General features: G+C 37.2%; 1 protein-coding gene across 6 annotated transcripts in view; it reads right to left on the minus strand.

Moving 5' to 3' along the window:
• Positions 1-24,779, minus strand: part of OMA1 (OMA1 zinc metallopeptidase) — a 288,829-nt gene that overhangs the window by 235,421 nt on the left and 28,629 nt on the right. For all 6 annotated transcript variants that reach the window (XR_001900990.3, XM_021923441.2, XM_009209474.3 and 3 more), the window contains one exon: positions 4,999-5,148. Coding sequence is in view for 5 of the 6 variants with exons in the window: in XM_021923441.2 (XP_021779133.1) it covers positions 4,999-5,148 (150 nt within the window). In the remaining variant the exon portion in view is untranslated. The remainder of the gene's footprint in view (positions 1-4,998; positions 5,149-24,779) is intronic.

The following is a 24,779-nucleotide window of genomic DNA, read 5'->3' on the forward strand; positions in this document are numbered from 1 at the left end:
AAGTGGAGAATAAGAAATTCAGTCTAAATATTCTCAGTTTTAAAATAAATCTTTGAAGCAGATTTCTCTTATTCACATCTATTCATATTTTATAACAATCTTTATAGAAAAAAGTTAAATAAGGTGTCTCAAGGGCAAATTATAATATACATAAAGTCTGAACAGTCTAACTATAGTTTTAAAACTGTCATACTATTAAACATCAACAAATTGATACATCTCTCTTCATTTTTTACCCAAGTTGTTATGATAACCAAAATATGTGTAATATGTGTTTAACTGATTATTTCAACTAAATAAAATTATAACATCAGCTTATTAACTACAAGTAATAATTGCTACAAACCTGTATTTATCCTTTTTAAATGCTAATGGATCACAAGATCATATTTAACTAGACAATTTATACATGTTTAATCTTGAAATTCACATTTTAAAAAGCAAAGATTTGCTTTTTTTTCCAATGTGATATGTTAAATTGACTTAAAAACAAAGCAAGAAGGAACTAATCTATTTTCTGAACAATATACTATGGTAAAATGATCCAAAATTATATTACGGTACTGCTTTGCAGGAGTTGTAGATCACATTGTTTTCAAACATAAGTGACCTTGTCACTCCTCCAGTCCTCTGCTCAAATCCCTCCACTAGTGTCCCATCTCTGTGAACAAAAGCCAAAGGCCCACGCCCTCCTCCTTCCCTTGCTCACCCCATTCCACCCACACTGGTTTTCTTGTTGTTGCTCCTGCCCCACAGCCTTGTACTCTTCCCCAAGACAGCCACAAGCCTGGCTCCTTCACTTATTTCAAGTCTGTGTTCAAGTATCAGCTTCTCAATGAAACCTTCTTTGATTGCTGAATGACCCCATTTTACACTGCTATTCCTGCACCCCTCCCATCTCTGCTCAAACATAACTGTCTGCTAAGGACTCATGTGTTCCTCTAAAATTCGTATTTTGAAGTCCCAACCTCCAGTGTAACTATATTTGGAAATAAGGCCTAAAAGGAGGTAACTAAGGTTTAATGAGGTCTGAAGGGTGGGGCCCTGATCCAATAGGATTAGTAGTTTTATAAGAAGAAACAATACATTTATAGTAAGAAACAATACATTTTTTGTGACGATATGCAAGGAATCCAATAAGAAATAAAAATATGCAATCTTAAATAAGCTAATGTTTAAAAATCACAATGGTCAAAATTTGTGTTCTAATCACAGAACCACAGAATCCTGCTTTCTTGGTTCTCCTCCTATGAATCTGAACCAGCACAGGCTCTGTCTTCCTCCCATCCATTAAATGTGGAAAATATGTAATACTGTTACTTTGATCTTTTTCTCTAATCACTTCCTACAGGAACTCATCCATTCTCATTGCTTCAACTATCGCTTCTGTTTAGATGACTCTGAAACTCTGAAACCTCTGGCCTGGACTTGTCTGTGCTCTCGAGTGCTGTATTCTCAACTGCCTTTGAGGGGATCGTCACTTCACCATACTGCTAGAGATGTCAAAGGACAGGAGCCTTAGGTAGAACATAACATACGCACTAGAGCATGCTACATAAAATATAATTTTAAAATGTAGTAGTAGTATATAGACTCACATAATTCTATACACTGCCTGAGAAACTGCCTTCTTTCATTACAGAAATTAGACTACGATAATAGGGAATTCCAATCTTTTGAGTTATGACTGTGTATTCTAATTAACAATATACCCTTGTACTATCAGTTTCACTTCAACCACTGAGTTATTCCCAATATTGCAATAGAGTTTTATTACTTTCAAATTGAATTTAATCACTTGGGGTGGGGAATATAAGAAATTATATGAGGTTTTCAAATTAAGTTTCTGAACTAGGATAGTTTATTTTTAGAAGCAAAATGTGTCATGTCTTTGTCTTCATCATTGGCTCACAAATAACATTTGTTTCTCTAGCCATTTTTCTTCCTACTCATTAATCAATTCATTATTATTTTAAAGACTTCTCTAAAGCACAGTTTTTACCTCTCTGAAGATGCTCAGTAATTTGATGATGAAATGACAACTCAAAATTTAGGAAAGTCTTCACATGAAAAGTTGGCTAACAGAATTTATTATCTAATTAAACAAACCACATATTTTTAGAATTTCATTGAGCAAAAATACAAAGAAAAAATCCAAGAGAAAATCATACTGTTATTATTGCTTTAGAGACAGGCCCAGGCCTCCCAGGTGCAATAAAGTCCCGGTGGCCTTGGATAGCATGAAGGACCTTATAGTCAGTGATCCTCAGTACAAGTCAGTTACTGATGAAATACATAATGTCCCATGCCTATAGTCCCTTTTTAAGAGGAATAATTACTACATATTATATCAGGTAAATTTCACTGCTACTTCTTTCTCAAATATTTTTTATTCAAATTAAGAATATAAATGACATCTAGTTAAGATAGGTGCTGATATAGACTGAATGTTTGTGTCCCGCCAAAATTTGTATGTTGAAATTCCAACTCCCAGTGTAACGGTATCAGGAGGTAAGGGCCTTTGGCAGGTGATTGCCATAAGGGTGGAGCCCTCATGAATGGGTTAGCGCCCTTATAAAAGAAGCTATTGAGAACTCCCTTGCCCCTTCTACCATGTGAGGTTACAAGGAGAAGATGGCTGTTTATGAGCTCGGAAGTGGGCCCTAACCAGACACCAAATCTGTTGGAAATTGGATCTAAGACTTCACAGCCTTCCAAACTGTGAGAAGTAAGTTTCTGTTGTTTATAAGCCACCCAGTCTATGATATTTTGTTATAGCAACCTGAACAAACTAAAATAGGTGTTAAGAAGTCAAGCTTGGCTGTCCTCAATGCTCACAAAAGGCACAAAGTATGCCTAAACTACCAACAAATCCTGTCATTACTCCTTTCAAAATATATCTAGAATCTGACTGATTCTCTCCCCCATTTTCTGCTACCAGATACCTTGGTCCAAGCCACCATCATCTCCTACCAGGATTACAAGTCTCCTAAATAAACTCCCTGCCTACTAGTCTACTCTCCACATAATAATGCCAGTGATCACAATAAAACATGAGTCAAATCAAGTCATTCCTCTGCCCAATATCCTCAACTAGCTTCCCCTATCACTTAAAGTGAAAGTCAAGTCCTTAAAACGACTTAGAAGATCCTTCATGGTCTGGTCCCCCTTCACCTCATCTTGAACTGTTCTTCCCCTCCCTTACTCCATTCAGCCCCAATGTCTTCCTTGCTATTCCCTGAACACATCAAACATACGTTCACTTTAGGTTCTCTGCATCAGCCGCTTCCTCAGCCTGAAAGGCTCTCTCTCCCTCCAGACAGCTAGAGGACTTGCTCCCGTGCTTCCTTCCAGATTCTGATTAGTGAGGCCTTCCTTGACAACAGAACATAGACTAATACCCCTTCTCTGCCGCCCGCCCCTCTCTAATACCTTTAACCTGCTTTATTTTTTCCCAAAGTGCTTATTATTGCTAGGCATACTACATGTTTGTTTCTTATCTGCATTACCTAACTAGAATGTTAACTCCAAGAGAACAGACTGTTTTGTTCCTTGCTCATTCCCCAGCAATAGAATACAGAATAGATTATCAGTAAGTATCAATAAATATTGAACAAATGAATGAATGAATAATCTTGCACTAGTTTCTTATCCCAAACCAGATGCAGATTCATCTTCCTTCAAACTGTATACCACTATATTTTTATTTTTCTTATGACAAATCATATCCTTGTATTAATAATCATTCTTTATGTATCTTAGCGTCCTGTAAATATCAAGAACCATGTCTTATTCCTCTTTGTATCCCCCACATCTAGCATCATTTCTTTCTTTTAAGAGGTACTCAGTATTTGTTGGGCTGAATTTGAAGTTATACTGAAAGATACTTTTTTTTTTTTTTTTTTGAGACAGAGTCTCACTCTATCGCCCAGACTGGAGCACAGCGGAGCAATCTCGGCTCACTGCAACCTCCGCCTCCGGGGTTCAAGCGATTCTCCTGCCTCAGTCTCCCAAGTAGCTGGGATTACAAGCACATGCCACCACACCGGGCTAATTTTTGTATTTTTAGTAGAGATGGGGTTTCACCCTGTTGGCCAGGCTGGTCTCGAACTCCTGACCTCAGGTGATCCACCCACCTCAGCCTCTCAAAGTGCTGGGATTACAGGCATGAGAAAGATACTTCTATAATACACCTGGATCTGTTGTGCTATGCTTTAGCGCGTGGCCCAGTACCAATTCTTAAATCGCTAAAAAATGTTCTGCTTTCATAACAAGCCACCAAATTTAACACAAGTGAGATAGAAGAGAGCGTGTAACCTGCCTCAGAGATGCCTAACATCCATTTTGTCCTGATATGGAAACCATAAGAACATTTTGAATGATGTCAACAAATCAAAAGATTTTCAGAGGATACTGAAAACTGCTTGGCAGAAAGCCACCTCAGCTTGACCCACTTATGAATTCTACAAAAAGAAAAGCCAGAGAGCAAATGCTTCACTCTTATCTTCATAAAGAAATAAATAACCAGAAACAAACTAACATGAAGATTTTTTTTTCCTAAAAAAACAAATTCCAGCATCGCTACTACAATTAATATCCATTTGACCCAAAACTTTTGTACAGCTCACTAACTGAGTATTTTTAACAAAAAGCTTAAATCACCAAGGAAAGATTAAATTATCATCAACATGTTTAAAAAACTTAATATGCCTTGAGTTTTAAACTTTCATCAACTCAGTTAAAATTCAAGTCTCATACTAAAGGAGTTAAACCTTCATTATTAAGAAAAGTCAACCGTACACAGCAATTTATTCTCCAAGACTTGTGGACAAGCAGAATTTTGCTTTTCAGTCAAATTCTTTGACAACTGATAATCCATAATTATAGTAATCAAAATAGTTAATAGGCTAGAACTCTCTTTTACCAGGCAGAAGTGACAGCATTAAAAATAAATGATACAGTAAAAACAATGTCCCACCTTCTACAGTGTCAGCTCACCTGAGGTATAAGTCTGTCCAGATGTTCAACTCGATTGCCATGAGAAGGGTGTGTAGATAACCATTCTGGCATCTTGGGTAGGCCATGCAGGCTATCGACAAACTCCATTTGCTGCCAAAACACTGAACTGGCTCTTATGTCTGCACAAGCCTAAAACCAAAATTAGTAAAACCACACAATGAGTTCAGTTTTGAGGATTGTTTTTTAAATACAACTTTATGTCACTACATGCTTTAAAGGCATTTTCTATCATCATTTTAATAAAAGTAGAACATGCCCATTGCTTAGAAAAAGACCCACCTCAAACAACATGGTATCACAGTACTGAAGTAACAGAATGCCTGCCCCTCCCATATACAACATTCACGATAACCCTGCTAACCAAAGATAGCTCACTATTTTCAGTATGATGAATATTAAGAACATGTATTAAGGGTAAAATCTTTTACACAAATTAAAAATTTTGTTTTCATAAAAATAAAGTTTTAAAATATAATCTGTTATTAAATTGCATTAAAGGAACTTTACTTCTATGCCACTAGACCAATCAGAAAAAAACTTCAAATAAACATAAAGAGAAGACATTTTTATTGTGCACATCAATTTACCCACTTTTCTCAATGTATACGGAGGATATATTTAATTCATATTATACCTTATAAAACACAGTACCTTATAAAAGTATAATATAAAAGTACATTAGTGCTTTTTAAAAGAATATATGTAGATATTGTGTATGTGTATGCACAATTCCATCATACACTCATATACATACTCATACATATATACTTGTATATGCACAGAACATATCTGAAAAGCTATTTAAGAAATTGTTAACAGTAGCTACCCTAAGAATGTATCTGAGGTATCTGATAGTGGAGAGGGAGCAGGACTTTTATTTCTGAACTATATTAAAATACATTATTTTATAATTAAAATTATTTTTAAATCCTCCATAAGGTGGATTATTAATAAATATTTTATTAATTTGTTCAATTTATTCACATTTCTTAACTTATTCTTTCTATAATAAGTAACTGGAAAAAAAGTGATTATATTTCCCAACCATTTTACTTTTCATTAAAACTAAGAAAAAAGATATATACTATACTGACTAAAATGTACTTTCAAAAAGGTTTATAATAGTGTAATTGTGAAACCCCAAAAGGCAAATATATTAATAGAACACGGCATGCTAGTCAATATCCATGCTACATCGTTTCTTAACAAATGCCATTAAAACATTTCCAAATGTTAGCAAAATAAAAAATTTTAAATTCAAGTAAATCTTAATATTTAAAGAAATATAATTCCTTAAGATCTCCGAGTATTTTAAGTTGAAAAGAATTCAAGGTACTTTACACACTATTGCACAGATATGGATATACATGTTTATATGTATATAAACAGGAATATACAAGATAAATGTATATAACAAACATGTACACATATACTTATCTATATATGCAAGATGTGTGTGTGCTTATGTGTAAAGTACATATGTAACATATATATCTATGCAGAAATAATTATTTGATGCTGAATTAGAAACACCCACAGGAATATGTCCCTCAATAATAGGTAATCACATTCACAATAAAAATAAAAGCTGAGATTAACAAGTATTCTTCTAAAATAATTCATAAAAATATAAAATGACTCGAAAGAATTCTAACAAACAAGAAACCCCTCTGAAAACTGGAAGATAAACATTTGAATGGACTACAAATTCGTGAATTATCTAACATGAAGTTTGTGTGGTATACAAACCAAAAGCATACTTATCTAATATTTCTAGCCTAAAACTGTTAATCAAAAGACAATATATTTCCCTATTCAATCTCTAAGTAACACAGCTGAAGGGAATCTTTAAAGCAATATTTGATATGCAGAAATAGAAAAAGAAATTAATTATCCCCACAGACTAGAAAGTATTCCAAACTAAAAGTATTAAAAAGGGACTTGAGATATCTACTTTAATGTTAAGATAAGAGTGTTGAGTTTGTCTGTACTTCTCAAACCCAGTTCAAAGACCCACTAAAGTCAGATAATTTTGTTTCCAAAATGAGTATTTTATTCATATTTTTCCAATTTAGGAAAAATAAGTAACAGGATGACATCAGCAAGACGGAAGAATAGGACGCCCTGAACCCTCCTTCCCCACATGAACACACTGATTCAACAATAACATACAAATTCCCTTTGTGAGAAATCCTGAAACTAAAGGTGCAATGCTTCTGCACCTGCACAAATACGAAATGAACCACATCAAACCTGGTAGAAAATTGGATACCTTCTTGCCATAATCTGCAAGAGCAATTACGTACCCTCAATACAGTGCACCATATGATCATAAGAACACCCGCAGCTCCCCACCACTCCTTGGGGAAGGAAAAAGTTGGCTTGTGTATCTAACATTCCAACTTTTTTAAGAGCCGCCCTAGGAACTGGCTCCTGTCTTGCCAGCCTTGTAGCACTGATGGAATCTAGAACACACTAGATGTCTAGGGGCCAGTGATAACGCAACAGAAGTTTGAACAAGCATACAGGCAGTTGCCATGACCACTCCCTGAAGCTCAGCATTAAATGAGTTGAAGAAAAACTCCAGAGCCCAGTTTCTCCTGGGGCAGGGCTTGGGGGAAGAGGTAGATCACGTGTCCAACATTCTAACATTTCTGAGGGCTGTCCAAGGGACTGGCTTCTGTCTCATCTGTCTTGTAGCACTGCTAGAACCCAGCATATGGACCAGATGAACCAGATAGGACCCTAGACACCTAGGCACCACTAAGAATAAAGACAGCAGTTTGGACTACCATGAAGGTTTGAGAGGTTCTCGGAATCTCTGCTGTGCTGATTGATGAAGATCTTCTCCTGTACAACGACAGTCGGTAAAGGCTAAGAGGTTGCTGTTTTTTCCTAATGTGTAGATATCAACAATAAGAGTGAACAATATAAACAGAGAAATATGCACCAAAGGATCAAGATAAATCTTCAGAAACCAACCCTAATGAAAGGGAAATATATTATTTATCTAACAAGAGAATTCAAAATAACCATCATAAAGACACTCAATGAGGTCAGAACAATGCATGAACAAAGTGAGAATTTCAACAAAGACTCAGAAAATGTAAAAAAGTACTAAACAGAAATTCTGAAGCATACTCCCAAACTACACACTCCTGTACGGCCTATGGGTCAAGGAAAAAAACAAAAAGAAAATGATTTTGAGACAAATGAAAATGAAAACACAATATAACAAACCTGATGGGATACAGCAAAAGCAGTTCTAAGAGTATAGTTTATAGTGATAAACACCTACATTTAAAAAAAGAAGAAAGCAAATAAACAAACTAACTTTATACCTGTAGATCTAAAAATAAAAAAAAAGAACTAAGCCCAAAGTTTGCAGAAGGAAGGAAATAATAAAGATTAGAGCATAAATAAAGGAAACAGAGAATTAAAAAATAGAAAAAAAACTAAAACTAAGAGCTTTTGGGGGAAAGATTTACAAAATTGACAAGTCTTTAGAGTAATTAAGAAAAAAAAGCCTTAAATGAACAAAATCAGAAATGAAAGAGGACAGATTACAACATACCATTATAACTTATACCATACAAAGGATCATAAGAGACTACTCTGAACAATTATATGCCCACAAATTGGGTAAGCTAGAAGAAATGGATAAACTCCAAAAAATATATAACCCACTAAGATTGAATAATAAAGAAATAGGAAATATGAACAAATCTATAACTAATGAGATTGAATCAATAATAAAAAAAACTTTCCAACAAAGAAAAGCCCAGAACCAGAACCAGATGACCTCACTGGTGAATGCTACCAAAAACATTTAAAGAATTAATGTCAATAACTCTCAAAGTCTTCCAAAAAATTGAGGAGGGAACACTTCCAAACTCATTTTATGAGGCCAGCATTACCCTGATATCTATGCCAAAGACACTACAAAAAAAAAAAAAAAAAAATTACAGGCCAATATCCCTGATGAACATAAATGCAAAAATTCTGAACAAAATACTAGCAAACCAAATTCAAAAGCATATTAAAAGGATCACACCTCATGACCAAGGAGGATTTATTCCCTGGTAATCAAGAATGGTTCAACACACAAAAATCAATTAATGTGATATATCACATTAACAGAATAAAAAAACACATGATCATCTCAACAGATGCAGAAAAAGCACTTGACAAAATTAGACATCCTTTCATGATAAAAACTCTCAAACACTAGAGATAGAAAAAAATTATCTCAATGTAATTATAGCTATATATGAAAAGTCCACAGCTAGCATCACACTTCATAGTGAAAAACAAAAATTTTTTCCTCTAAGTCCAGGAACAAGGCAAGAATGCCCAATCTTGCCATTTCTGTTCAATATAGCACTGGAAGTCCTAGCCAGGGCAATTAGGCAAGAGAAAGAAATAAAAGGCATTTAAATCAGAAAGAAAGAAGTAAAATGGTTTCTGGATAATATGATCTTAAAAGTAGAAAACTAAAGACGCCACACACACACACACACAAAAACTTGTTAGAACTAATAAATAAATTCAGTAAAATTAGGATACAAAAATCAGCATACAAAAATCAGTTATGTTCTACACACTAACAACAAACTATCCAAACAGGAAATTAAGAAACAATTCCACTTACAGGAACATTAAAAAGAATAAAATACTTATTAAACCAAACTAAGGAGGTGAAAGCCTTGTACACTAAAAAGTATTTTTAAAAAAACCAATGAAAGAAATTAAAGACAACTCAAATAAATGGAAAGACATCCCATGTTCATGGATTGTAAGACTTAATATTGTTAAAATATCCATACCACCCAAAGTGGTCTACAGATTCAATGAGATCTCTATGAAAATCCCATTGGCACTTTCTTATAGAAACAGAAAAAAAAAATCCTAAAATTCATATGGAACCATAACTAACCCCAAATCACCAAAGCAATCTTGAAAAAGAGTAAGACTAGAGGCATCATGCTTCCTGATTTCAAAATATATTACAAAGCTACAGTAATTAAAACAGTATAGTATTAGCATAAAGATAATCATTCAATGAATGGAACAGAATAGAGAGCCCAAAATTAAGCCCACACAAATACAGATCTTTGATGAGGGTACCAAAAATATACAATGGGAGGCCAGGCATGGTGGCTCATATCTGTGATCCCAGCAGTTTGGGAGGCTGAGGCACATGGATTGCTTGAGACCAGGAGTCCAAGACCAACCTGGGCAACATGGTGAAACCATCTCTACAAAAAATTAGGCAGGTGTGATGGTACACGCCTGTGGACCAAGAGGGTTAGGTGGGAGGATCACCTGAGCCTGGGGAGTCGAGGCTAGAGTAAGCTGTGATCACGTCACTGCACTCTAGCCTGGGTGACAGAGCAAGACCCTGTCTCAAACACACATACACACACACACACACACACACACATCCCACAATGAGGAAAGAGCAATCTCTTCAACAAATGGTGCTAGAAAAACTGAATATTCACATGCAAAAGAATGAAACTGGACCCTTATCTTACACTACACACAAAATCCAACTAAAACTGGATTAAAGATTTAAACGTAAGACCTAAAACTATAAAACTCCTAGAAGAAAATATAAGGGAAAAGTTTCATGACTTTGGTCTTGGCAATGATTTTGTGAATACGATAGCAAAAGCACAGGAAACGAAAGGCAAAAATAGACAAGTGGAACTACCAAAAAGCTCTGCACAGCAAAGGAAACAGAGTGAAAGGCAATCTATGGAATGGGAAAAAACATTTGTATACCAAATATCTGATAAACAGTTAATTTCTAAAATATATAAAGAATTTTTACAATTCAATAGCGAAAAAACAAAAAACCCAATTCAAAAAATGGGCAAAGGACCTCAATAGACATTTCTTCAAAAAAGACATTCAAAAGTAGGTAACAGGTATTAGAAAAAATGTTCAATATCACTAATCACCAGGGAAATGCAAACCAAAATCACAATGAAATATCACCTTACACCTGTTAGGATATCTATTATTAAAAAAACAAGAGAGATAAGTGTTGGCAAGGATGTGAAGAAACTGGAACTCTTGTACATTGTCAGTGAGAATATAAAATGGTGTGGCCTTTATGAAAAACAGTATGAAGATTACTCAAAAAATGTTTAAAAAGAACTAACATTATGATTTAACAATCCCACTTCTGGATATTTATCCAAGAGTTGAAATCAGGATCTCAAAGGGATTTGCACTCCACATTCATTGCAGCATTATTCACAATAGCCAAGAAGCGGAAACAACCTGAATGTTCCTCAACAAATGAACAGATTAAGAAAATGTGGTATAAACATACATCGAAATATTATGTGGCCTTAAAAATGGAAATCCTGTCATATGCAACAATATGGATAAACCTTGAGGACATTAAGCTAAGTGAAATAAGCCAGTCACAAATGGACAAATACTACATGATTCCACTTAGATGTGGTATGTATCTAAAGTAGCAAGCTTGTAGAAATAGAGAAAAGAATAGTGTTTCTCAGGGACTGGAAGTAGGAGGAAATGAGGAGTTGCTATTCAATGGATATAAAGTCTCAGTTATGCAAAATGAATAAGATCTAGAGATCTAATATATAACATGTGCCTATAGTTAAGTATGTATTGTATAATTAAAAAGTTAAGAGAGTAGATCTCATGTTAAATGTACTTACTAAAAAAGAGAAAAAATGTAACAAGGATAGATCAAAATAAAGACATTTTAAAAATAAATACTCAGTTAATCACAAGTCTAACTCATCTGCGTCAAGAAAATTATTGAAGAAAACTAACAACTTATTAAGCAACTGATATGGTTTGGCTGTGTCCCCATCCAAATCTCATCAACAACTGTAATCCAAATTTTAATTCCCATGTGTCGAGGGAGGGACCTGGTAGGAGGTGACTGGATCATGAGAGCAGTTCCCCCATGCTGTTCTCATGATACTGAGTGAGTTCTCATGGGATCTGATGATTTTATAAGGCAGTTTTCCCTGCTCTTACATACTCTCTCTCTCTCCTGCCACCATGTAAGACGTACCTGCTTCCCCTTCCACCATGATTGTAAGTTTCCTGAGGCCTCCCCAGCCATGCAGAACTGTGAGTCAATTAAACGTCTTTCCTTTATAAATTACCCAGTCTTGGGTATTTCTTTACAGCACTGTGAAAATGGACTAATACAGCAACAAATTCGGTCTAACTCACTGCTTCAATAAAATTATTGAACTGAACTAAATAACTTATTAAGCAACTGGAGGTACACAAAGAAAGAATTAGACTCTAGGTAACCTTTCCTTCTTAAAACACAACTAATAATGGCTACCACTGGCCAGAGAAACATAAGAAAATATGTCTCAGTGAAATACTTTGGTCCTAGAACATTTTTTGAGACAGTAAACTATGATAATGGAAAGACTACAGGTTTTAGAACCAGAAATATCTGGGTTCAAAATACTAATTATTTTATTTATTAACAGTCATTTATAGGACACCACATACTAGGCACTGTTTTAAGTGTATTACAAATATTAACACATTATATTAACTCATTTAATCCTCATAATAACCTCATGAGGTAGATATTGGTAGGACCCTCACTTTACACATTAGATGAAGAAACCAAGATCCACAGTGACTACATAACTTGACAAAGCTCAAACAGCTAGTTAATTTGAAACCAAGTAGTCTGGTGACAGAGTTTTTGCCCCTAGGTCAATAATTTAGTCTCTAGGAGTCTCAGATTCATCTGTAAAACTAAATTAAAGCAGTGAATTATCAAGTTAAAATGTGATAATTCTTGCAAAGCAGCCAGTCTAGGACTCAGAACATAGTGGACACTATTTCTATCCTTCCTTTCCCCTGGTGAGCAACCAGAGGCCTATGGTAATTGCGAGATGCTATGTTTGGTCCTAAGTGATGATGTCATGAATTTACAAGAAGGTTCTAGTACAATCCAGAGAATATAAATGTATATGAATATGCATTAATGCACATATTGAGAAAGAATTTGCTACTATTAAATTATAAACTCAGTGGGACATATTCATAAAGAATACAGTAGTATAAAAATTGTTCTTATAATTTCACCATTTCCCAATGCCAAAACAATACTAGAGAAATATGTATAAATAGATCTAGACCAAGTAAAAGCCTAACTGTACCGTTACCTGTAGCCAACGTTTTCACTAGAAATGCAAAGATGAAAAGTATCTCTGAATTTTGCTGTCTGTATTCACTAGACGCTCCAACAAAGCTCCTCTTAGCCATCACCCCCTTCCAAAAGTAAATCCTGACACTGAATGAATCTGAATCTTCTTTTAGGAAACCATTAACACCCTATACTTGTCCCAGTCATTGTAGCATCCTCTCCTGTATTCCACATAGACATGTGATAGGTAAAATAATCATCTGAGACAATACTACAAAGGATTGTGGCCGGGGGAGTTGGGCTCCTACAGCTAGCAAAATACACTGAGGCTGTTATAAGATTTAAAGGGACCAAAACAGATATAAAAATGATCAATATTTTAGAGGCAATACTGCAGAAAACCAAAACTGTTTCCAGCAGGCAAATATAAGATGGAAAGCTCCCTTTCAGAAACTAATCTATCTCCACTTTGGGAAGCAGAAACCTTACTGTCTGTGAGAGCTTTGGCAAGTTACTTAACTCCTCCATCCCTCAGGTTTACCCATACCTCATAGGGTTGTTATGAAGATCAAAAGAATGAACACATGTAATACACTCAGGACAGTGCCCAGCACATTAAGAATGTTACTGAAGCCGGGTGTGGTGCCTCACGCCTGTAATCCCAGCACTCTGGGAGGCCGAGGCGGCCGGATCACGAGGTCAGAAAATCGAGACCATCCTGGCTAACACGGTGAAACCCTGTCTCTACTAAAAATACAAAAAATTAGCCGCGCGTGGTGGCAGGCGCCTGTAGTCCCAGCTACTCAGGAGGCTGAGGCAGGAGAATGGCATAAACCCAGGAGGCGGAGCTTGCAGTGAGCCCAGATCGAGCCACTGCACTCCAGCCTGGGCTACACAGCAAGACTCCGTCTCAAAAAAATAAATAAAATAAAATAAAATAAAATGTTATTGATTATTATACACTACCATCATTATTGTCATCATCTACCAGAAACTAGTTCATTTCAGTCTCACATACTTCCATAGGTTCATCATTTTCCAATATTGCTGATGGCAGCACTTCTTAAAGCTCATTTTATTTTGTAACCCACTTATTCTCTAAACAACATTTTTCTAGTCAATAATTTAAAATTGCTCTTTTCCAACTAAATGCAACATAATCTTGAGGTAATTTCAGCTAAGCCATTGGCAGTATTTGCCAATCCCTCACACTAAGAGAAAATTTATCAAAAATACTTCACGTGTTCCAACATAGAAATGAAAGACATATGTTGGTCATTTAATCTTGATTTTTTGCCCAATTTTCTGCATCTTTTGATTGCCAGCATGTCAGTTCACCAATCAATAAATTAAATTTTAATAAATTTTCATGTTACTTTTTTCCCTCTATCTTAGGTAAAGTTTTATCATAAGACTTAACGGCTCAAATCATAGTAATGAAAAATCAGATGAATACACAAAAGCCTATCTCATTTATCTGGGTGATAAAATTAAGTTCAAAATAATGTATGCATTATGAAAGTTACTTTACAACATACCTATTAAATAAGATGGTCTCCTTACTTACTGATTCTTTTCTTTCTTAAAAGAATCATTAAGCAAAGAACCTAAAACAGTAACCCAAATAAAACACAAAGATAGTCTGCTGTGATGAAAGCTCAGAATACTAACCTGAAAAACAAGAACTAAGGGTCTTCCTACTAACTAGGTATAGGTTATTAGATAAATCACTTCACATCTTTGGACTCTGGTTTTCTTATCTGTAAAATGAGAAGGTAGATTAAATTAGCTCCAATTTTCCTTCCTGCTCTAAAAGTCTACGATTCTACAAGGTACTATTTTAAATAAAGTTTAGAATTTGAAATTTTCTCATTTCTGTGATGAAAAGTAGATTTTGCTTATTACCTAATACCCTCACTAGATGGTGCTATTGGCACAGTTATCTCAGGTTACTTGAGGAAACTAGCAGGCCGTGTTTCCCAAACGGGCCACTTAACAGGCTTTGGGGATTACTTCCAGTGACTGCTTTCCAAGCCACCATAGGATATTTATTATCCCCACTCCCCTCCCATTAAACATCAATAATTCCCCCCACTTCCCCAATAACTGTGACAATCAAAAACAATCATACACAATGTCATCCAAGAAAGCTACCCCATCCCAGTTCAGAACCACCAAAAGAAACTCAGTTTTCCAAACTTAAGAAATTGTTATGAAAAAATTAAAACTGACAGTTTTGTTGCTTGTGAAATTTTTAAAAAGTCATTTCCATAATGACTGTAAAGTGTCAAAAGTTCTTTACAGTGACAAATGAATATTCATATCCCAAAAAATCAAATACTTAACAGGACATCTTTTGTCAGCTGATGACTGAACAGCTTGCTATTCTATGCTTAATTCACATGTTGGTCCTACCAGTCATTACTAATTCTATATTAATCATTCTGATAATTTATATAATGATAAATTAAATGCCTTCCAAATGAAAAATTAAAAGAACGCCCATACAAACGTAAATATGCACAATAAAATCACTCATAGCCAAGAGCAGAGGAGCAGCAGAGAACCCCAGGGAAAGTAGGCTGCCTACTTTGAAAGAGGCTTCATGAGTAACATCATTTTTGTGAATTTTGCATATTGAAATCTCATAAATCCAGTGGGACTGCACATGACCAATAGAACCATCTCTCAGAAATAGTTCCCATTAACCAAGCTCACAAGATTGACATAAAATCAGAATGCAAACTTCTTAATTTACAGAGATAACTACAGCTGCCCAAACCAGCAAGAGCACAAGCATCTATGTCCTTGGGTCAGCATTTTCTCTCCCTTTTAGGCATGTTACACAGGAAGCCAGGCTATAATCAAAAGGTTGCCTAGGAAGGAGAGAATGAGGAAAAGGAGGATTATGTTGACATGATTTGAATGCTACAATGGCAAGAAGTCAAGGGAGCCTGATGCATCAGGGTCCAAAAAAAAGATACAAGCCACAAATAAGAATCAAGTCCAGGAGGCGGTTCCAAGATGGCCAAATAGGAACAGCTCCAGTCTACAGTTCCCAGGGCAAGCTATGCAGAAGATGGGTGATTTCTGCATTTCCAACTGAGGTACCGGGTTCATCTCACTGGGGCTTGTTGGACAGTGGGTGCAGGACAGTGGGTGCAGCGCACTGAGCATGAGCCGAAGCAGGCGAGGCATCGCCTCACCCAGGAAGTGCAAGGGGTCAGTCAGGGAATTCCCTTTCCTAGCCAAGCGAAACTGTGACAGACTGCACCTGGAAACTCGGATCATTCCCACCCTAATACTGCGTTTTTGCAAGGGTCTTAGCAAAGGGCATACCAGGAGATTATATCCTGCGTCTGGCTCAGAGGGTCCCACACCTACAGAGCCTGGCTCATTGCTAGCACAGCAGTCTGACATCAAATTGCAAGGCAGCAGCCAGGCTGGGGGAGGGGCGCCTGCCATTGCTGAGGCTTGAGTAGGTAAACAAAGCAGCTCCAACTGGGTGGAGCCCACCACAGCTCAAGGAGGCCTGCCTGCCTCTGTAGACTTCACCTCTAGGGGCAGGGCATAGCCAAACAAAAGACAGCAGAAACCTCTGCAGACTTAAATGTCTCTGTCTGACAGCTTTTAAGAGAGTAGTGGTTCTCCCAGAACGGAGTTTGAGATCTGAGAACAGACAGACTGCCTCCTGAAGAGGGTCCCTGACCCCCAAGTAGCCTAACTGGGAGGTACCCACCAGTAGGGGCAGACTGACACCTCACATGGGCAGGTACCCCTCTGAGACGAAACTTTCAGAGGAATAATCAGGCAGCGACATTTGCTGTTCAGCAATATTCGCTGTTCTGCAGCCTCTGCTGCTGATACCCAGGAAAACAGGGTCTGGAGTGGACCTCCAACAAACTCCAACAGACCTGCAGCTGAGGGTCCTGACTGTTAGAAGGAAATCTAACAAAGAGAAAGGACATCCACACCAAAACCCCATCTGTATGTCACCATCATCAAAGACCAAAGGTAGATAAAACCGCAAAGGTGGGGAAAAAACAGAGCAGAAAAGCTGAAAATTCTAAAAATCATAGCGCCTCTCCCCCTCCAAAGGAACGCAGCTCCTTGACAGCAACGGAACAAAGCTGAACGGAGAATGACTTTGACAAGTTGAGAGAAGAAGGCTTCAGACGATCAAACTTCTTCAAACTAAAGGATGAAGTTCAAACCCATCGCAAAGAAGCTAAAAACCTTGAATAAAGATTAGACGAATGGCTAACTAGAAGAACCAATGTAGAGAAGTCCTTAAATGACCTGATGGAGGTGAAAACCATGGCACGAGAACTACGTGACAAATGCACAAGCTTCAGTAGCCGATTCGATCAATGGGAAGAAAGGGTATCAGTGATTGAAGATGAAATGAATGAAATGAAGCGAGAAGAGAAGTTTAGAGAAAAAAGAGTAAAAAGAAACGAACAAAGCCTCCAAGAAATATGGGACTATGTGAAAACACCAAATCTACATCTGATTGGTGTACCTGAAAGTGACGGGGAGAATGGAACCAAGTTGGAAAACACTCTGCAGGATATTATCCTGGAGAACTTCCCCAACCTAGCAAGGCAGGCCAACATTCAAATTCAGGAAACACAGAGAACACCACAAAGATACTCCTTGAGAAGAGCAATTCCAAGACACATAATTGTCAGATTCACCAAAGTTGAAATGAAGGAAAAAATGTTAAGGGCAGCCAGAGAGAAAGGTTGGATTACCCACAAAGGGAAGCCCATCAGACTAACAGTGGATCTCTTGGCAGAAACTCTACCAGCCAGAAGAGAGTGGGGGCCAATATTCAACATTCTTAAAGAAAAGAATTTCAACGCAGAATTTCATGTCCAGCCAAACTAAGCTTCATAAGTGAAGGCGAAATAAAATCCTTTACAGACAAGCAAATGCTGAGAGATTTTTGTCACCATAAAGCCTGCCCTGTAAGAGCTCCTGAAGGAAGCACTAAACATGGAAAGGAACGACTGGTACCAGTCACTGCAAAAACATGCCAAACTGTAAAGACCATTGATGCTAGGAAGAAACTGCATCAACTAATAAGCAAAATAACCAGCTAACATCATAATGACAGGATCAAATTCACACGTAACAATATTAACCTTAAATATAAATGGGCTAAATGCTCCAATTAAAAGACACAGACTGGGAAATTGGATAAAGAGTCAAGACCCATCAGTGTGCTGTATTCAGGAGACCCATCTCACATGCAGAGACACACATAGGCTCAAAATAAAGGGATGGAGGAAGATCTACCGAGCAAATGGAAAACAAAAAAAAGGCAGGGGTTGCAATCCTAGTCTCTGATAAAATAGACTTTAAACCAATAAAGATCAAAAGAGACAAAGAAGGCCATTACATAATGGTAAAGGGATCATTTCAACAAGAAGAGCTAACTATCCTAAATATATATGCACCCAATACAGGAACACCCAGATTCCTGAAGCAAATCCTTAGAGACCTACAAAGAGACTTAGACTCCCACACAATAATAATGGGAGACTTTAACACCCCACTGTCAACATTAGAGAGATCAATAAGACAGAAAGTTAATAAGGATATCCAGGAATTGAACTCAGCTCTGCACCAAGCAGACCTAACAGACATCTACGGAACTCTCCACCCCAAATCAACAGAATATACATTATTCTCAGCACCACATCACACTTATTCCAAAATTGACCACATAGTTAGAAGTAAAGCACTCTTCAGAAAATGGAAAAGAACAGAAATTATAACAAACTGTCTCTCAGACCACAGTGCAATCAAAGTAGAACTCAGGATTAAGAAACTCAATCAAAACTGCTCAACTACTTGGAAACTGAACAACCTGCTCCTGAATGACTAATGGGTACATAACGAAATGAAGGCAGAAATAAAGATGTTCTTTGAAACCAATGAGAACAAAGACACAACATACCAGAATCTCTGGGACACATTTAAGGCAGCATGTAGAGGGAAATTTATAGCATTAAATACCCACAAGAGAAAGGAGGAAAGATCTAAAATTGACACCCTAACATCACAATTGAAAGCACTGGAGAAGCAAGAGCAAACACATTCAAAAGCTAACAGAAGGCAAGAAATAACTAAGAACAGAGCAGAACTGAAGGAGATAGAGACACAAAAAACCCTTCAAAAAAAATCAATGAATCCAGGAGCTGGTTTTTTGAAAAGATCAACAAAACTGATAGACCACTAGCAAGACTAATAAAGAAGAAAAGAGAGAAGAATCAAATAGATGTAGCAAAAAAATGATAAAGGGGATATCACCACTGATCCCACAGAAACACAAACTGCCATCAGAGAATACTATAAACACCTCTATGCAAATAAACTAGAAAATCTAGAAAAAATGGATAAATTCCTGGACACATACACCCTCCCAAGACTAAACCAGGAAGAAGTTGAATCTCTGAATAGACCAATGACAGGCTCTGAAATTGAGGCAACAATTCATAGCTCACCAACCAAAAAAAGTCCAGGACCAGATGGATTCACAGCCAAATTCAACCAGAGGTACAAGGAGGAGCTGGTACCATTCCTTCTGAAACTATTCCAATCAATAGAAAAAGAGGGAATCCTCCCTAACTCATTTTACGAGGCCAACATCATCCTGATACCAAAGCCTGGCAGAGACACAACAAAAAAAGAGAATTTTAGACCAATATCCCTGATGAACATCGATGCAAAAATCCTCAATAAAATACTGGCAAACCAAATCCGGCAGCACATCAAAAAGCTTATCCACCATGATCAAGTGGGCTTCATCCCTGGGATGCAAGGCTGGTTCAACATATGCAAATCAATAAACATAATCCAGCATATAAACAGAACCAAAGACAAAAACCACATGATTATCTCAATAGACACAGAAAAGGCCTTTGACAAAATTCAACAGCCCTTCATGCTAAAAACTCACAATAAATTAGGTATTGATGGGACATATCTCAAAATCATAAGAGCTATTTATGACAAACTCACAGATAAAATCATACTGAATGGGCAAAAACTGGAAGCATTCTCTTTGAAAACTGGCACAAGACAGGGATGCCCTCTCTCACCACTCCTATTCAACATAGTGTTGCAAGTTCTGGCCAGGGCAATCAGGCAGGAGAAAGAAATAAAGGGTATTCAATTAGGAAAAGAGGATGTCAAATCGTCCCTGTTTGCAGATGACATGACTGTATATCTAGAAAACCCCATTGTCTCAAACCAAAATCTCCTTAAGCTGATAAGCAACTTCAGCAAAGTCTCAGGATACAATATCAATGTGCAAAAATCACAAGCATTCTTATACACCAATAACAGACAAACAGAGGGCCAAATCATGAGTGAACTCCCATTCACAATTGCTTCAAAGAGAATAAAATACCTGGGAATTCAACTTACAAGGGATGTGAAGGACCTCTTCAAGGAGAATTACAAACCACTGCTCAATGAAATAAAAGAGGACACAAACAAATGGAAGAACATTCCATGCTCATGGATAGGAAGAATCAATGTCGTGAAAAGGGCCATACTGCCCAAGGTACTTTATAGATTCAGTGCCATCGCCATCAAGCTACCAATGACTTTCTTCACTGAATTGGAAAAAACTACTTTAAAGTTCATATGGAACCAAAAGACAGCCCGCATTGCCAAGACAGTCCTAAGCCAAAAGAACAAAGCTGGAGGCATCATGCTACCTGACTTCAAACTATATTACAAGGCTACAGTAACCAAAACAGCATGGTACTGGTACCAAAACAGAGATATAGACCAATGGAACAGAACAGAGCTCTCAGAAATAATACCACACATCTACAACCATCTGATCTTTGACAAACCTGACAAAAACAAGAAATGGGGAAAAGATTCCCTATTTAATAAATGGTGCTGGGAAAACTGGCTAGCCATAAGTAGAAAGCTGAAACTGGATCCCTTCCTTACACCTTATACAAAAATTAATTCAAGAGGGATTAAATACTTAAATGTTAGACCTAAAGCCATAAAAATCCTAGAAGAAAACCTAGGCAATACCATTCAGGACATAGGCATGGGTAAGGACTTCATGTCTAAAACACCAAAAGCAATGGCAACAAAAGCCAAAATTGACAAATGGGATCTAATTAAACTCAAGAGCTTCTGCACAGCAAAATAAACTATCATCAGAGTGAACAGGCAATGGGAATGGGAGAAAATGTTTTGCAATCTACTCATCTGACAAAGGGCTAATATCCAGAATCTACAAAGAACTTAAACAAATTTACATGAAAAAAACAAACAACCCCATCAAAAAGTGGGCAAAGGATATGAACAGACACTTCTCAAAAGAAGACATTTATGCAGCCAAGAGACACATGAAAAAATGCTCATCATCAGTGGCCACCAGAGAAATGCAAATCAAAACCACAATGAGATACCATCTCACACCAGTTAGAATGGCGATCATTAAAAAGTCAGGAAACAACAGGTGCTGGAGAGGATGTGGAGAAATAGGAACACTTTTACACTGTTGGTGGGACTGTAAACTAGTTCAATCATTGTGGAAGACAGTGTGGCAATTCCTCAAGGATCTAGAACTAGAAATACCATTTGACCCAGCCATCCCATTACTGGGTATATACCCAAAGGATTATAAATCATGCTGCTATAAACAGGATTATAAACACAAGCACACTTATGTTTACAGTGGCACTATTCACAACAGTAAAGACTTGGAACCAACCCAAATGTCCATCAATGGTAGACTAGATTAAGAAAATGTGGCACATACACACCATGGAATACTACGCAGCCATAAAAAAGGATGAGTTAACGTAATTTGTAGGGACATGGATAAAGCTGGAAACCATCATTGTCAGCAAACTATCGCAAGGACAAAAAACCAAACACCGCATGTTCTCACTCATAGATGGGAATTAAATAGTGAGAACACTTGGACACAGGAAGGGGAACATCACAAAACGGGGCCTGTCGTGGGGCTGGGGAAGGGGGGAGGGATAGCATTAGGAGATATACCTAATGTAAATGATGAGTTTTGGGTGCAGCACACCAACATGGCACATGTATACATAGGTAACAAACCTGCATGTTGTGCACATGTACCCTAGAACTTAAAGTATAACAGTATCAAAAAAAAAAAAAAAGAATCAAGTCCAGGATACCCAAAATAACCCTTTGATGGAAGTACTATTATTATTCTCACTATTCAGACTATAAAACAGATTTGAATAGGTTAAGTGATTTGCTACAGTCATGTGGAGGAGACAAGAGCTCAAACACACATCTGGACTACTGAACCCAAAGTCCTGACCCCTATGCTACACAAGGTGTAAAATCCTTAAAATTACTAATAAAGAAGTTTCTGCCTACCCTTCAGTTTTATCTGTTGCCATTGGTGCTCCTGAACTCTGCTGACATGTTAACGATAATAAATTTTCAATTCCTGGAATAAGCCATTGTTTCTCTTGCCTTTGAAGACACCATGCCAAACATTACACCTATCAATATCATCAGGATAATTACTATTTATCTTTTGGATCTCCATTTTAACTATTTCTTTCTCAGTCTAATCCCAAGACTAAGTTTTCCTGATCCCTCAAGTTACATCTCTGCTATATTCTCCCACAGAATGAATGTTTCCTGTATCTCCAATTCATAGTACTTCAAACTTTGTTAAAATTATTAAATTACTGTCTCTTGAATTCTAATGTCCATGAAGATATTATATGTCCCCATAATCTGGAAATTAATTACATTCAATTAATAAATGAAAATCATCATAATGGATCAGAGAAGAGCTAGCACCTAGGTCTGTAAGATCAAACTGTCTTTTGATTGTATTAACGTTAAATGTCAATACGAAGTGGGGGATTGGTCAGGTGAGAAAGGGAAGTCTGGAGGAAAATTCTGGTCAATGTCTTCTTAAAGTCTTATCTGAAGAAAGCGAGTATCAGGACAGGCGCAGTGGCTCATGCCTGTAATCCCAGCACTTCGGGAGGCCAAGGAGGGTGGATAATCTGAGGTCAGGAGTTCGAGACCAGCCTGACCAACATGGAGAAACCCCATCTCAACTAAAAGTACAAAATTTGCCAGGCGTATGCCTGTAATCCCAGCTACTCAGGAGGCTGACACAGCCACAGAATGAAAGAAAATATTTGCAACACCCCTGTCTGACAAAGAACTTGCACCTAGCACGTATATGAAAAACTCTTACAACTCAAGAATAAGAACACAAACTTCTTTGCCCAATTAGAAAATGGGAAATATATCTGAGAAGATAATTCACAAAGGAATATAAACGAAGCGCCAACAGACACATAAAAATGTTCCACATTATATAAATAATTATAAATAAGAAATGCAAATATATATATTTATTGGGAAAAGGGAGACCAGAAGAAAAAACACGTGTAGGGAGAAAGTAAGAATTTAATATTGAACATACTGGGTTTGAGACAATGTATTTGTGAAATAAAGAGGAGATAGCAGACAGTCATTTTAAGATAAATGATTTATCCACATCCTCTCTAGCACCTGTTGTTTCCTGACCTTTTTTTTTTTTGAGACAGAGTCTCACTCAGTCGTCCAGGCTGGAGTGCAGTGGCATGATCTCGGCTCACTGCAAGCTCTGCCTCCCGGGTTCACGTCATTCTCCTGCCTCAGCCTCCCGAGTAGCTGGGACTACAGGCACCTGCCACTACACCCGGCTAATTTTTTTTTTTGTATTTTTAGTAGAGACGGGGTTTCACCGTGTTGGCCAGGATGGTCTCGATCTCCTGACCTCGTGATCCGCCTGTCTTGGCCTCCCAAAGTGCTGGAATTACAGGCGTGAGCCACCGCGCCCGGCCTGTTTCCTGACTTTTTAATTATCGCCATTCTAACTGGTGTGAGATGGTATCTCATTGTGGTTTTGATTTGCATTTCTCTGATGGCCAGTGATGATGAGCATTTTTTCATGTGTCTGTTGGCTGTATGAATGTCTTCTTTTGAGAAGAGTCTCTTCGTATCCTTTGCCCACTTTTTGATGGGGTTGTTTGATTTTTTTCTTGTAAATTTGTTTAAGTTCTTTGTAGATTCTGGATATTAGCCCTTTATCGGATGGGTAGATTATAAAAATTTTCTCCCATTCTGTAGGTTGCCTCTTTTATTTCACTGAACAGTGGTTTGTAGTTCTCCTTGAAGAGGTACTTCGCATCCCTTGTAAGCTGGATTCCTAGGTATTTTATTCTCTTTGTAGCAATTGTGAATGGGAGTTCACTCATAATTTGGCCCTATTTGTCTGTTATTGGTGTACAGGAACGCTTTTACACTTTTGGTGGGACTGTAAACTAGTTCAACCATGTGGAAGACAGTGTGGCAATTCCTCAAGGATCTAGAACTAGAAATACCATCTGACCCAGCCATCCCATTACTGGGTATATACCCAAAGGATTATATATCTTGCTGCTATAAACAGGATTATAAACACATGCACACTTATGTTTATAGTGGCACTATTCACAATAGCAAAGACTTGGAACCGACCCAAATGTCCATCAATGATAGACTGGATTAA

The sequence above is a fragment of the Papio anubis genome, chromosome 1 (genome assembly GCF_008728515.1).
Source record: "Papio anubis isolate 15944 chromosome 1, Panubis1.0, whole genome shotgun sequence".
Classification (NCBI taxonomy): domain Eukaryota; kingdom Metazoa; phylum Chordata; class Mammalia; order Primates; family Cercopithecidae; genus Papio; species Papio anubis.